The sequence below is a fragment of the Stegodyphus dumicola genome, chromosome 3 (assembly GCF_044657685.1).
Source record: "Stegodyphus dumicola isolate Sdum_Otavi_A_Nest chromosome 3, ASM4465768v1".
NCBI lineage: Eukaryota > Metazoa > Arthropoda > Arachnida > Araneae > Eresidae > Stegodyphus > Stegodyphus dumicola.
The window spans coordinates 59,452,709-59,468,706 of record NC_140770.1 but is presented as its reverse complement, the minus strand read 5'-3'; the positions used below and the strand labels follow the sequence as shown (position 1 = coordinate 59,468,706).

The 15,998-nt window shown below is 33.0% G+C and overlaps 1 protein-coding gene across 1 annotated transcript in view; it reads left to right on the top strand.

Annotated features, from left to right (window-relative positions):
* The window catches only part of LOC146998009 (uncharacterized), a 75,572-nt gene extending 60,371 nt beyond the window's left edge, over window positions 1–15,201 (top strand). Inside the window, exon 3 of the mRNA XM_085812939.1 lies at window positions 14,795–15,201. Within this exon, the coding sequence (XP_085669065.1) occupies window positions 14,795–15,028 (234 nt within the window). The 3' untranslated portion in view covers window positions 15,029–15,201. The remainder of the gene's footprint in view (window positions 1–14,794) is intronic.
* Window positions 15,202–15,998: the final 797 nt, after the last annotated feature.

The window sequence follows — 15,998 nt, the reverse complement described above, 5'->3', positions numbered from 1 at the left end:
CAATGCAGTGGGGGCACACAAGTTCTCCCCAAAAACCCAAGAAATGCATGCAAACAATGTCGGCAAGGAAGATGATGGCGACTGTTTTTTGGGACAGAAAAGGTGTAATTTTGGTGGACTTCCTGGAAAGAGGCACTACAATAAACTCTCAAAGGTATTGCCAAACTCTCCAAAAACTCAGAAGAGCAATTCAAAACAAGCGCAGAGGAATGTTGAGCTCTAAGATCTTGTTGATTCACGACAACGCCCGGCCCCACACGGCAAATGTCACTCGTAAAGTTCTTGAATCTTTTAAGTGGGAGTTGTTTCCTCATCCGCCGTACAGTCCCGACCTGGCACCGAGCGACTTCCACCTATTCCCAGCAATGAAGAAGTGGCTGGCTATGCAGCGTTTTGATGACGACGCACAGCTGCAAGAAGAGGTAACGAAGTGGTTGAAGGCGCAGGCGGCCGAATTTTTCGACGAAGGAATTTCCAAGCTCGTACATCGCTACGATAAATGCCTTAATTTGTATGGTGACTATGTAGAAAAGTAGTATTTGAGTGTGGCTTTCATCTGTATATAATAAAATTTGTTTCCTATACTTTGTTTATTTTTTTATTCCAAAACGTAATCTACTTTCTGGATAGCCCTCGTATATTTAATCGAATAATAAATTATTCGATTAAATTATTATCTAATAATAAAGTTATTAGATTAAGTTATATTTAAAATCACCAAAGAAATAAATTTTAATATATTTCTTTTATTATTTATCACTTTGATCATTAATTATTTTAATGATTAACAATTTTATTAATTATTTTATTTATTTATTTATTCTTGTTCCTCTTTCCTGAGGGTCTACGGTAGGGCTTCGGCTCTCCTAATCTTAGAAATTAAGCCCTGTGTGAAACGTTAGAACAGCAGTTTTCAACCTTTTGTCTAACGCGTACCATCTAAACAAAAATTGATTGGATTGGATTATTTAATTATGACAAAGCACACGAGGGCTATCTGCCTAAAGGTAGGTACGCCTTTGTGGAGGACTTAAGGGAAACTGGCTCGTATACACGTTACACATGGGGAAAACCACGAAAACGCCTATGCAGCCAGCCCGTTCGTGGGATTCGAATCTCGGACCGAACTACCAGTGTTCAGCGTCTTTACCGCTCGGCCGCTGGTAGGCCCTAAACAAAAATTGAAAAACTTTAGTTCCACCACTACATTTTACATTGATTATTTTTCAATTTCTCAAATGGAGGAAAAAAAAGTTTGCCATTTGCACAACCTGTTGGCTATTTGCATTAAATATGCACGCATAAAAAATATTCGATTAAAAATGGGTTTCCATTTTAATTATCAAAATTTAAGTTATAATAATTAAATTTTAAAATTGAGTGCGAAATTGGGGCCCATTTAAGAGAGAGAATTTTCATTATTTCTGGTTTTATTTCACTTAGTTTTAACCGTAAATTAGGATCCACTTTTAATTTAGTTCTGTATTTATTTTTAAAATACAGCATGGAAGAAAATCCTTATTCACACAAATAGGTTTTGCAAAAAGGCAATAAAATTTTAATAACTTTATTTGAAATGCCTTTAATTTTTTTCCACGGTTGAGCCGCTAGTTAGCCAGTTTTCTTCACGAGATTTTTGTGTGTGTGTGTGTGATTATGGCAAAGCCTCGAGGGCTATCACAACGAGATTTTTGAATTTAATATTTAAAAATACTTTGTTTCTCTTGATCCCAAAAGTGGCTCCCAAAAGTGTTCTTACACTTATGATTTTCATTGAAATAGGGCTCTATCCATTAATTAAAAGTAAACTTTCTGAATCAGATTTTAATAATAAGAAACTATAATCTATTCGTAACAAAATGACATGTAATATATTTAAAATAAGCGAAACTTTATTTTTAAGGAAATAATAATCAAAAAATGACAAACATTTTATCTCACAAAAGTCTTCGTACACTTCAAAAAAATCTTGACATATTATTAAATATTTTCATTTTTCGTTCAATTAATATTAGTAGGATATCCTTTAGCATCCACAACAGCTTTTAAATGTCTGGGAACAGATTTTAATTTTTTTTGTAATTTCTGTATCAATGTTCATCCATTCTTCCATCATGGCTGTTTTGAGTTCGCTTTTCGTTTTGATGTCGTGTTTTTGTACTTTAACCTCTAGCTCTTTCCAAATGTGTTCTATGAGGTTTAAATCTGGCGACTGAGTTGGTGTTTTCAAAACCTGTGGACAATTGTAGAGACACTACAGGCGAACGTTGAGAGAACTTAGAATCGTTATCATGAATAAAAATAAAGTTGTTTCCAATACCCAAATTTTGGGCTGATAATTTTAAATTGTCTCTTAAAATATTTAAATAAAGAGAATGATTCATTATGCATCAATTAATACCAAATTACTTAGTCCTGATGCTGTTATGCCCTTCCCCCACACAAGTACACCTCCACCGCTTTGCTTAACTGTTCCAACTAAGTTCTTAGAATAAAGTTCCTCATTTTTTCTTCTCCATACAGTTATTCGACCATCGGAACCAAAAATGTTAAATTTGCTTTCCTCAGCGAATAGGACATTATTCCAGTACGTTTCGGGTGTATTTATCTCTGATTTTGCGAATGAATGCCTAAGCTTTCTGTTTTTCTCACTAACAAAATTTTTTTACGGGGTGAACGCCCATGTAATCCAGCTTCTCTGAGAACTTGTCGAACAGTTTAAGGTGAAATTGAAGTAGAAAACTTTGCATTAATTTCTGCAGAAACTTTTACAGCACTCAAATGTGGGTTTTTCACAAATTTTCTAATAATAAATCTCTCATCACGTTTAAATAGTTCGTATATCACGTTTAAATAGTCTCATCACGTTTAGTTAACTTTCTCGGTCGACCTTTTTTTACCTTGTTTTCAATCCGATTTTCTTCTTTAAAGCGTTTTATCACATACTGCACTGTAGAATGTGATACGTTAACTAATTTAGCGATATTTCGAATTGATTTAACTCTACTGTGGTGACAAATTATCAATATTCGAATGCTGTTTGTAATTTCTTTACGACTGCAACCCATTTTTCAATAATAAATAGAATATTATGAAGTAAACAATAAAAAATTAAAGCAAGCGATTTTTTAAATGTCACCACATTGCAAAAGTTAAAAAAAAGCGGCGAACTGTAAATCTAATTTTGATTTTATCTAAAAATATTTCAGTGTACAAAGACTTTTGTGAGATAAAATGTTTGTCATTTTTTTATTATTAATTTCTTAAAAATAAAGTTTCGCTATATTTTAAAAATCATGTAATTTTGTTATGAATATGTTATAGATCTTATTATTAAAATCTCATTGAAAAAGTTTACTTTTGATTAATGGATAGAGCCCTATTTCAATGAAAATCATAAGTGTTCGAACACTTTTGGGAGCCACTGTACCTAGCCAACCGGAAAAAAGAAGAAAGAAACAAAGTTCTTTCATTTCGTTAGAGATATATCCGAGTTCTTTAGGGTGAAAGGCAACAGCAAGAGCAAAGTTAAATTCCCAGCGAGTAACTAAAGGACATGTCTGAATATAATAACAGAAAATACGAATAAAATTCTGTTGACTTTGCATCTTTCGATACGCGCCAAAGCGGAAAAATAGATACTGTTTATGAGCTTTGCATCTGCCTTTTAAAACACTGCAGTTGAAGTGAACTAACTTTGTGATTCATGAATTTCCTTACATCTACCTTTTCGTTTCCAACGTTTTCGTATAGTAGCTAGGGTTGCCATAAGGTAACTAAGATTAATTAGGAAAAAAAAAAAAGAATACTATTTAAAACTGTGTGATTACTTTGAAAATGGCTAAATTTCTTACAGATACAAAGCATACTGATCGGAAATCATATCCAAGAAAGCTAAGCTAATTGTCATTCTAGCCCACGATGCAAATTTCCAGAGAATATTTTCATTAATGGTCCTCAGGAATCGGATAAAAGTAACAAGTTTGCAGTGGAGGCAGTTGAAGCAATTCTGATTTGTCATTACAATGACTCACGCTCAATTTTGAAATTATGTGAAAGAAGAAAATGATATAAGTAAGAAAGTAAAATCAACATAAAATATGACTGGCATAAAAAGGATTGGTTTTACATCTTTTTTATTACTCATTGTTTAGGTTCCAAAAACTTTATTCATTTTTTGTCAGAGTAAAATAAACCATTTTAAATGTAGCCTGTAAACATCCCCTATCAATGCTTAACAGTTATGCCATTCCTATTCATAGCAGTTAAATTTTAACGTAGGAGGTCCACCAGCTGCCGAGCGCTAAAGTCGCTGAACACTGGTAGTTCGAGTCCTGGCTAACGGGCTGGCATGGGTGTTTTCTTAGTTTTCCCCAGTTTGAGCCAATTTCACTTAGGCTTAGGAACTCCTCCACGAAGGCATCCCTTCTCTCAGGCAGATAGTCCTCGTGTACTTTGCAGTAATTTAACAAAACATTAATTTAGGAAACCTGCCGTCCAGACGGGAACGTAACCGTAACCGAAGAGCCTGATTTCGAATCCCGGAGAAGGCATGTATGTAAATTGTCTGTGCCTTCATAGGACGTAACGGTGGCCGCCGGCCCCATAATAAAACGACCTCCTTTTCTGACCTTAGTAGGGGGCAACGCCTATAATCGGTTAGTGCCCGCCATAATTTAAAAAATAAATAAATAAATAAAATAAAATAGAAAGGCTTTCACGTGTTATCAAAGGGGCTTTTTTTTTTTTTTTTTTTTTTTTAAATTACGTACATATACACGTTTGTGTTGGTTGTGCTGCGTTAACCATGAGGCCTATTATTATCGGCCAGGAGGGTTGCAGTACACTCGTATATATTACATTACGTTACACATACACATTTCGAGAGCATTTGGGCTAAAAATATTTAAAAACAGCATATCTTTAGAATTTCCGACAGATAGTCTTGCGCGCTGGAGATAAAAGTGTTTTTTCAATACAATGTTACCGTTACTTGATTTGAAATCGTTGAGTTTGCTAATCAAAAATTCGTTTTGACAAGTTTTACAAAATATGAAATAGACAATAAAAGAAATTCTAAATTCGGGTTTCCGGGTATCCATATTCGGGTAGAGAACTACGATATTCAGAGTTTAACGTCTCTAAGTAACCCCCCCCTTTTTTTTTCCCGCACGATGCGAGAACCATACATGCATTCATGCAGATTCTGCATTATTTAATTTCTTTAAATATAATACAGGCTCTAATATTTGGGGGCAACAATTTAAAAAGTGATTCGCTGTTTATAGTGAATCCACGCAAAATGCCAAAACGAAATTAATAGCCCTGCTGAGCCAACGCCCTTTGGGCTAAAAAAAATAGGAAAGCTAAACTTCAGTCCACTTCAGGTAGTTTTTATTAGAATTTACGACTACCTGGATTTAGTGTCAAAATGGTCTTCAGTTTTTAATTTTTTTCGAAATTGTTTATGTCGCCAATATCGCCAATTTAAAAAATAATAATGAAAAATCTGAAAGGGTTGATTTTACCGATCGTCCAGAAGGGCCTTTTTTTCCCTTTGAAAGTGGAGATTATGGGCAGAGACGTCCCAGGTGGAATAACGGAATATTTTAAAGGATAATACAGTACATAATACATTTAGGGTAACACAGGAATGTTCTGTATCTCTTGTGTACTTAAAAACTGAAGGAAATATAAAATGCAATTCTATATAATTAGATGTATCATGAATTAAGTGCATTTTTACTTAAACATATTAAAATGTAAATAGATAATATTCTTTAGAATTGCATCTATTTCTTTTAAATAGCTTAGTTGTTAATACTGGACAAACGAAAGAATTATATCTTCCGTTTTTCCGAAAGGCAACTGACTCGCATGAAAAGTGAAACAACGAAAAATCTTGTTTCAAGCGGGGGGGGGGGGGACGACAGAGGCAAGACAACACGCGCCAAACAATTTTCTCTAGACTAAGTTTCGATCAAGGTTAATTTTTCTAAACTAAAGTTTAGTTTAGAAATCTCTATTTTAATTAGTTACTGAAGTTATCTTTAGTTTCTAAACTAAAGCTGTCTTTAGTTATCTTTAGTTTTTATCCCTGTCTTGAGCTAGCTGTAACGATCTGTAAACAAGTAACGAAGTAAGAATCATATTCAGTTGCTTTGAAAATGTGGAACACATTTAGTTTAATCTTGGTTAAATAAATAAATAAAAATATTTTTTTTTAAAAAATCAATCTTAGCTTTTCCAAAACCCCACGAGTGACCACTCAATACCGGTAGTTCGACTAAAATTGCAAACCTCTTCGAACTAGTGGGCTACATGAGTACTTCTCTTGGTTTTTCACTTGTCTGTAACATGAGTATAATCTAGTTTCCTGAGAAAGACCTCCACAAAGGCGTCCCATCCCTGAAGGTGATACCCCTACAGTACTGTGTGTATTCAGTTAACATAACCTAATTTTTTAACCCGAGCGGGCGGTGAGCCAGAAGGGCTATTAGTCTCAAAACGGCATTTTATGGCGTTTCACTATAAACGGCGAATCACTCTTTAAATTGTTGCCACCAAATATTACCGACCTGTATTATATTTAAAGAAATTAAATAATGAAGAAGCTGCATGAATGTATGCATGTTTCTAGCACTGTGAAGAAAGTACGGTACCTACAGTCATCCAATTTTTAATAACGTAATCCTCCACCCGAACATGAGCACCTGGACCCCCGAATTTTGAATTTCGAATTTTTTCCATATTTTGGAAAATTTTAAGGAATTTTTGATTAACAAACTCAACGATTTTAAAGCCAGTAGTGGCAACACCGTACAGAAGAAAAGTGTTTTTATCTCCTGCGCGCGACACTGTCTACAGATGTTCTGTTTTTAAACATTTTGCGATATTGCTGTTGAATTGAATATTATGTGGCCTGAGTGTGAACACACAAAACGTTAAAAGACGCAGTTTTGAATGTCATATAAAATCTGAAAACTTTCAGAATTTTTTTAAAATTTTACTTACTTATTTGTTTATGTATTTTTCAAAATTGGTTTCACGCTGATTTCCTTCAAATGTTAGGTTAGGTTATTTGGCCAAGCACATTGGCCAAATAACGTAGGTTTGATTTCGTGGAGTAATTTCTAAGGAAAACTGATTGCATAGTAAAAATCACAAAAGCCAACGCAGTAGTCAACAGTTTTAACTACTCGGGTACAGTGGAGCCAGATTTGCTTCTAAAGAATTTGGAATTTAGTGACAGAATATTACAGCCATGCGCCAAAAAAAATGGATAATGATCCAATTCCAGATGAAAAAAAAAATCATATTTTCTTGAAAGGAAAATCATGCAAACTGTCATTCTGTCAACCAAGAGTTTGAATCCCCCCCCCCCTGTTAATCAGAAATTGTAAAATACAGTAAATGCCCCTTAATGTTATCATTTGGATATTGTTATCGAACTGCAGAAATTCCTCTAATTTGTATATGAAAACATGAAAAATACATCACTCATTGCGATTAACAGTTCGGTTAATACGATCCAAATATTACAAATACATTTTTTAAACAAAGGTTTCTTTTAAAGTTTAATATGGTTTATCAGTTTGAGTTTATGTATAAACATGGCTCAAGTGGAATAGCGACACATTTTACAGGATATTAGATGAATTATGCGTTTAGACTAACGTATTTCGTCCATTTTACGCCTATTTATTTCGTTTTTTCATAGTTGCCGGTTTTTCCCGGTTGCATATTTCCGAATTCTATCCCACCCCCTTTTCGAATTCAAATAAAATCGTGACTGTTTCGTATCATTTAAGTCGTTATTGTATTTTTCTCCATGGATAATTGATGTCATTTTTATTGCCGAAAAGGAAGATTGAGCGATTCTCCAATTGTATGAGGTTTTAGATTTTTCGTAATTAAATATGAAATTTGTAAGGATGCCGATGAAACCTCAGGAACTGTTGTATATTTTCTCAAAAATACATTTTGATATTTCACGCTGTTAGTTAATTTCTTAAAAATTAATCAGATTTATTTACTAAATCGTTATGTTTAGTTTCCAAATATAGTTTTAATTTAACAGGTTTCATGCATTGATTTTTCATTGCATTTAACACACAACGGATATTCATTTTCCACTGATAATGCAACATGTAAAACAGTATCTAATAAACTCTTCTTGATATTTACTTGATTTTTTATTAGAAGTAGAAAGAAAAATGTTTATTAGATGTCTGGCCATCATTCCCATTTTCACTCTTGCCGATTTAATCCCAGTATACGTTACACACGGGATTGGGTGAATTTTGCGACATTATTATAAGCAGTAAACGGGTCATTTTGGTGTTGGCGAAAATTTTCAAACTCGCGCCAAGACCATACCGCGTTCTAGGATTGTACCCTCTTGTGTAGCCATTTATCCATCAAATAAAACTGATTTTTTTTTTTTTTTTTTTTTTTTTTTTATTATCATCCTTCAAGCACGCAATCGAATTTTCCAATACTTCGAAAATGTTATATGCTTGCTTGACAACAAATTTGGTTAGAAATAGGGAACACAAGTGTGTAAACTATGCATATTACAATTATCGCTGCGCGCTTTGAAATTCGATTCTCGAATTGTTCAAGCATAACGCCTGAATCAAGGGGAAAACAATACAATCAAAATTAATATATGGAAATGATTAATTTAAAATTCCTAGTAAATGTTAAGCATCCAAAATTCTTTTCAAATGCCGTTATATTTTTTGTTGTCAAATAAATTTTTTTTGAATTTAGCGACCCCCCAAAATTTCTTCGCGACTTGCGTACCATTGCCATAATAACGCTTTGTATTCATGTAAACCTGATTAATTCTGAAGTGGTTTAAATTCTGTCAGAAACAGTACAAGTGATCTATTTTTCAATTGCATTTGGAAAAAATGATTTCAGACTTGTTTTCAACTGCATGTAACAGAGTATTATCAGAATTACGGGAAAGTGCGACTGTGAAAATGGATAAACATCAGCTGTCCAATGTGAAAAATAATGTTATCATTTGGATATTGTTATCGAATTGCAGAACGCCCTTCAGTTTGTATACGAAAACATGGAAAATGCATCGCTTATTGTGATCAACAGTTCGGTTAATACGATCCAAATATTACAAATACATTTTTTTAAACAAGGTTTCTTTTAAATTTTAATATGGTATATCAATAGAGTTTATGGATGGACATGGGTCAAGTGGAATAGCGACACATTCTACAGGATATTAGATGAATATGCGTTTAGACTAACATATAATATAACATCTTTCATATATTGCAAAACGAAAAAAGACTTTCGGCCCGCCGCGTATTTAGAGTGCCCCCCATACCGCACAGACACTATACATTTACAAACATCCATGCAGTCTCCGGGATTCGAGCGCGAGTCTTTCGGTACGGTACTCAGAGTCACTAATCACTATCCCGGTTGGAAAAATGTGATCACATTTAATGGAGTCTTGGTGTATCACGATGGAACGGTGTTTGGACACAACAAGGTGCCCAGGCACAGTCGCCTTAACCCTTCTACAACAAGTAAAAAATTCCTAAATAGTGCACGAAATAACTAGAGCAACGCATATAATTTATATGTATATTTGTATCTAATTTAATTCTTGCTTTTAATTTATTCCTTTTACAATTGAAATTTTGTTATTCATGATTTAATTCCAGTCCCCGTTAAACATTTTTAACAATTTTCATTCAAGTTGCTTAAAAACATCTTTCGAAATAGAACTTACTAAGTATGGATTCACTCTTTTCAGATAAATCTACTATAATTAATCTTAGAAGATAAATATAATCAATATTATTTAGTAAATAAATTATATATATATATATATATATATATATATATATATATATATATATATATATATATATATGGATATGGTATGTGTGTGTGTGAGAGAGAGAACACGTTTTAATTCTAGTTTGCAGTACATACGGGATTCGGCGGCATTATGTGTCATTTTGGTGTTGGCGACGATTTTTAAAGTCGCGTCAAATGCTGTTCCGTATACTAGGATTTTACCTAGAACAGGGTTTCTTAAACTGTAGGTCACGACTCCCGTGTTGGTCGCGGGACCTGCAGTAGGATGTTGCCAAAATTTTAGCAGTTTTGATATTTCTTTAACTTAATATAATAATTTTACAGTTATCAAATATTTTTACACAATGTATCTGAAAATAAAAAAAGCTAGACAATACAGACAAAGGGAAAAACGAAAACGTTTCGACGCATTCTTTTTATAATATAAACGTTCATTTTCCTTGCTTTGCACGTGAAGCTGTCATTTCGTTTGTTACATATTTAAAAATTTCACATCGTTCTATGTCTTAAAATTAGAAATTAAAGGGAATGACCTGAAACTGCAATAGTATATTACAGTACAAGTGAAAAAAATTGAGAGTTTCACTCACGCGTGTGTCTTATTTGCGCAATACTTATGGAGTCCCACAAAATTTGTGTAAATATTACGGGGTCCTGAGGTTTAAATGAAAGTTTATTGCAAGGTGGTAGTAGAAAGTTTTCCCTGCCATTTATATAACCGTACTTGCTACAATAAGATATTCCGCCTCTCCCGAGTAGCTAGTCAAATTATTTCGTTTGTCTAAAACTGAAGTGAAACTCATTTCAATTTAAATCTGACAGTTTTCGGAAGCGAAGTGTTTGTTTTAGACTAAAAAAATCACCAGCATTAATTGAAATGGTAACAAAGGATTCGAATTTGCAATGACCAATGCCTTTATCCCCACATCATCAAAGAATTATTTTTATCGCCAAAAAGAGGGTTCCGCAAAGAGGTAAAATTTAGTGCCAAATGTTAAATTTAACAAGAGTAACTGCCTTCTACAGTGAAAAAAAGGTAAAAACACTGAAGGACTTAATTTAGTAAATTTTTTTGTGTCAAAAAAGGGCCAGAATCAATTTTGTGAGGGGTTACATCATGAATTTTGACAAGCATCGACATTTCCTTGATCAGTGGTTGTTAACAAGAGCAGAGTGAAAACGCTCGAACTTTATGTCGCCAAGTGCTTCGGGTCTGGGAGGGGGCCGAAATTTACAATTAGCAAACGGTGCAAATCCATCCAATGAAATTTTAGCGTAATTTTTAACTGATTTTTCTGATTGGCTAGAAAGGGCACATGACCGTTCGCCACTGACTTCGCGACGAAGTGCAAAAGCTTTACGGCTCATACTAAGGCTATACTAAGGTTTAGAGGAGCCTTAGCTCATACTAGACTTTAACTTTGTTGGATCTAGGTGCTATTCTTGCGATTATAAATTCTCTATATATTTTTCATTGTCTAATTTGATCTAATTTTCTAATTCTTTTTAAGATCTTTAATAGCTTTCTGTTTGATATATTTTTTGTATAATTTTCTAATTCTTTTTAAGATATTTAATCTTAAATATCTTTGTATTTTTGATTTTTTTTAATATAATTTTCTAATTCTTTTTAAGAATCTTTAATATTTTTGTATTTGATATATTTTTTATAAATTTTCTAATTCCTTTTTCAGATATTTTATCTTTGTATTTGATATATTTTTTTATATAATTTTCTAATTCTTTTTCAGATATTTAAGCTTTAATATCTTCGTACATAACTAACCTTACTAACATTTGTATATAAATACTAATTTTTCTTACTAACTATTAACATTTGTATATAATATTTTTGTAAATAATCTTTGTAATAAATACTTTTTTTCTTGCCATTAAAATTTTTGTATTGTAGTATATATATTGTAATTTACTTGTGTAATAAAAATAAAAATTTCTGAAATGGAGTCCGAGCCTTTCAGCTCCAGGTAATGTATATTTGCGTATTTATATTGTTTTATTTATTTTTTAGCACTTCACTCGGTTTGTCGGTACTACCAATGTCCCGGTTAAATCTTTGTTGATGAAAATTAAATTATCTGCATTAAGTTTTTCATAATAAACTGTAGTTAAATTCTTTTAATGTATTGCATCAGTCTATTCTATTGGTTATCTATTTAATTAAGTGTTAATATTTGTGTTTAATTTTTTACATCAGTAATTGTTACTTAACGAAAGTTCATCCACTCATTAGTATGTACATGATTATTAATTTTATTTTCATCGTATTTAAAAGTACAGTTGGCGTCGTTTGATTTGCGTAACGTTTGTCTAGAGCTATTTTGTTAACTATATATATCGTTGAGCATAGCAGCAGAATTCAATTAATTTACTATAAATATAACTATAAACGGATAAATCGATGCTTTCACAGTATATTAGGAAAAGGAAACAATTGGTTTAATCCTCTGTTTGAAACAACGCAGCAAATATAAAATTAGGGTGTGAAGTGCAGAATCGCCCACTTATTTGGCGCTTTTTACAAGAGTAAGAAAAACTGGATTTTTGTCAATTTCCTTTGACTTTTTTACATCAATGTGTACTTGAACAAAGGAAGATGCACATTGCCGATATTGTGCAATTCTCTGATGTTTTTTTAAGTGAAAATACGTCGATGTGTTACCGGATAGGGTAAATCATCTTTATATGTCACAAATTTCATTTACATGATCAGCGCAAACTGATGCAAAACGGTGATATACAATCTTTTCTAAATTTGAAAAACTGAGATTTTAGTTGGAAAATGAGCTAGACAAGTTAAGGTACTGCTAAAATGCAGCTTTGTATTAACAAAACACAGAATCACAATGAACAGTATTTCGATAGACTTGCTTTCGATCGAATTTCGGATCCTTTAAATTCGGTGATATCGGAAAAGCTGTGATAGAAGTGGCGGTACGCCTCAATGCCGTATAGGCTATCTATCTTGTCCGGAAAAGGTCTAATATTTTTTGCCGATTTGAATATTTTTTTTAAAGTTTGTTCAGCATATTGTGAATTTCAGAAATGTTGCATGAGTATATGAACACAAGATTCATGTAATGAGAAGTGCAGTGCATATGGATTGCTTTTGGAGCAAAAGCTTTAATCTGAGCTCCAATTCCCTTTTTTATCACGTTACCTGCTCCATCATAACTCATAGCTAATGTTGCTACCATCTAACCCGGATTTTGAAATTATTGAGATTATAGAATTATTATTGAGTGGACCTGTAATCTTAGCTAGTCTGAGAAAATGTAGGATGTCTTTCTTATCTAATATTTTTTGACTGTTCACAAATCATCTTGTACACCATCATAAAGTTTCCTTATTATTTGAAGTGACTTCATCAGTTATAATGGAATAAAAGTGAGCAATGGTATTGCTGTATGAGAAAAAAATTTTGTTACCTCTAGCACGGAAGGCTATTGGAAATTTTGAAGATAGGCCTTTTTTAAATATTTTTTTTATATAGCTGTTTACTTGAATTTTATGTGATTTATGTACGAAGAACAGGCTATTTGAGAATTAAAGGTAACACACAAAACATTAAAAGAATTCCCTTTGGGTGTAATATAAAATTTGAAATCTTTCAGCTTTTATTTTAATATTTTTAATTTTATATTTTTTTCTAAAGCACAAATGTGAATTACCCCAGAAGGGCTATTAGTTTCAAAATGGCATTTTGTGTCAAATCACTTTAAATGTCCGAAGCACTTTTCTAATTGTTGTCACCAAATATTATCACCCAGTATCATATTTCATGAAACTAAATAATGATAATTTGCATGAACATATGTATGTTTACGCATTGTTGAAAAACAATGTTGCCTATAGTCATTAAATTTTGGATAACATAGTCCTCCACCCGAACATATAGGCACTTGGAAGCCTGAATTTGGAATTAACATATTTTTATTATCTATTTTATACTTTGTAGAAATTTAACAAATTTTTGATTAAAAATCATAGTTTTAAAGTGAGCAGTGTAATTATTTTACATTTTGTAAAAATTTAACTAATTTTATATTGTAAACTGAATTTAATAAAAGTAGTTAAATAAGAAATTAAAAGATCCAACTCAGTAAGTCAGAGCCGGAACAGCTAATGAAGGTTATGAGACTGTGATATTACTTTTGGTTTTGTGAAACGAAGGATTACTAGGATACTTTCAGATTGAAGTTCTGTAGAAACAAAAGTTTAAGTACCCTCTCCCTTTCTGAAGCTCTTTATTTGTTTATTGACTTTTGCTTATTAAAATGTCACTAAAGGAGATATGAGCAGAAAAACGTACATTCGGAGTTGCGATTCGTATGTTACGCTGTAAGAAAGAAACGTAGTGCCAGAGTGTCACTATGGTAAATAAATGTATTGAAAGTAAAAGTGTTATTTTCTGTAATGTGTGTGGTGTTATTTTATTGTGATATATAGCTATTCATGAGAAATAGAATAATTCAATTCAAGTGTGTTTGGTGAACGCATCTGGAATCTCAGTTAAACAAGAACAACATACATGAAAGAGCAGCAGAACGCATAGTCTCTGATGTCCCCTCTAGGTACACACCAAACCTACTAGCACATAACCTAGCTCCAGTCCTCCCGTCAGAAGTACTTGGCTGTGTAAAGAAACTAGTCCAAGAAAATTCCTGGAATTCACCACATTAGTAATAAAATGATCAAGATATTACATCTCACGCACATTTTCAAGCTTACTAGAATTTTCAATATCATTATGATATGGCAGCATTTCCCAGCAGTTTGCAACCCGCAATAATTACTTCAGTACTGAAATAGAACAAGTGTACTTAGGAGCCTGCGTCTTATAGGCCAATAAGTTTTTAACATGTTTAAGCAAACTCATGGAAGCTGTTTGTCTGACCTAATTTTTGTTATTTTTCAGATAATTGAAATGGGGTGTCAAGTCGACAAAAATAAGCATTTTCGACACCTTCTTTTTGCGTTTAATCGAGGCATCAGTGCTGCAGAAGCTGGTCAAGAGATTTGTGAAGTGTATGGAGAAGGTGCAATGCCTGAACGAACTGCAAGAAATTGGTTTGCTGAATTAAAAAATGGAAATTTCGACCTCGAAGACGCTGTTCTTAACGACCAAAAGAGTTTGATGAAGAGCGTTTGAATCAACTTCTGCAGGAAGACGCGCGTCAAACCACTCGAGAATCAGTCGAACGAATGGGTTGTAGTCAAATGACTACAGTTCCGACATCTTGAGTCTATGGGAAAAATCCAAAAACTCGGTTATTATTGACAAAGTTAATGTTTTTTGTTTTGTTAAAATAAACATTTTTTAATAAAAAGAAAGCCCGTTACTTTATGTTTCAACCCAATACATGATAAAAATGATAGTTTAATGCACAAATATTCAAATTGATTCTATTCAGGAGAGATTTTATATCAATTCATAACAGGTTGTTCCGAGTACCAAAAGTAAAACTATTTCCGAGTGGCTAATATCAAGATGGAGCCATAATTTCTGTTAACGAATGACAGTCTCCAATAAACTGCCGCAATTTGGATACTTGTTTTTAGGCTGGTGTCAGCGTGAATTTTATCACGCTAATGCCAACATCTCAAATAAACCTTATTAGGGGTTGCTTTGGTTTATTTGATTATGGCAAAGCACTAGAGAGCTATCTGCTTAAGGACAGGGATACTTTCGAAGGGAGCACAATTTACCTCGAAAAAACTTACCACTGTTGTTCTATATATATCTATATGTAACCTTTTTAAAATCTGCAATTTTGTTGGACTGGTTATTGCCCTACTGTTTATATCTTATTAGAAAAATTTGGTTGATAAAAGTTTGGTCATAATATTTTTATAAATAAGAATAAGATTTAATATTTGACATCAGAGTATATGGGGACTTGGAATAGAAGCCTGTGTCCGAAGCTTTCAGTCAGCTAACGATCAATCCATAAATCTGTTGACCATTGGGTAGCTCGGCCGGGATTTCAGTCCCTGCGAATAGACTGGCTGCATGGGAGTTTTCGTAGTTTATCCATGTCTAACCTAGATACGAAACAGTTGTCATTTCGAAAGACCAGTGCGACGTTCGCTTCTGCGACGCTTCGCTTCTGCATATTATA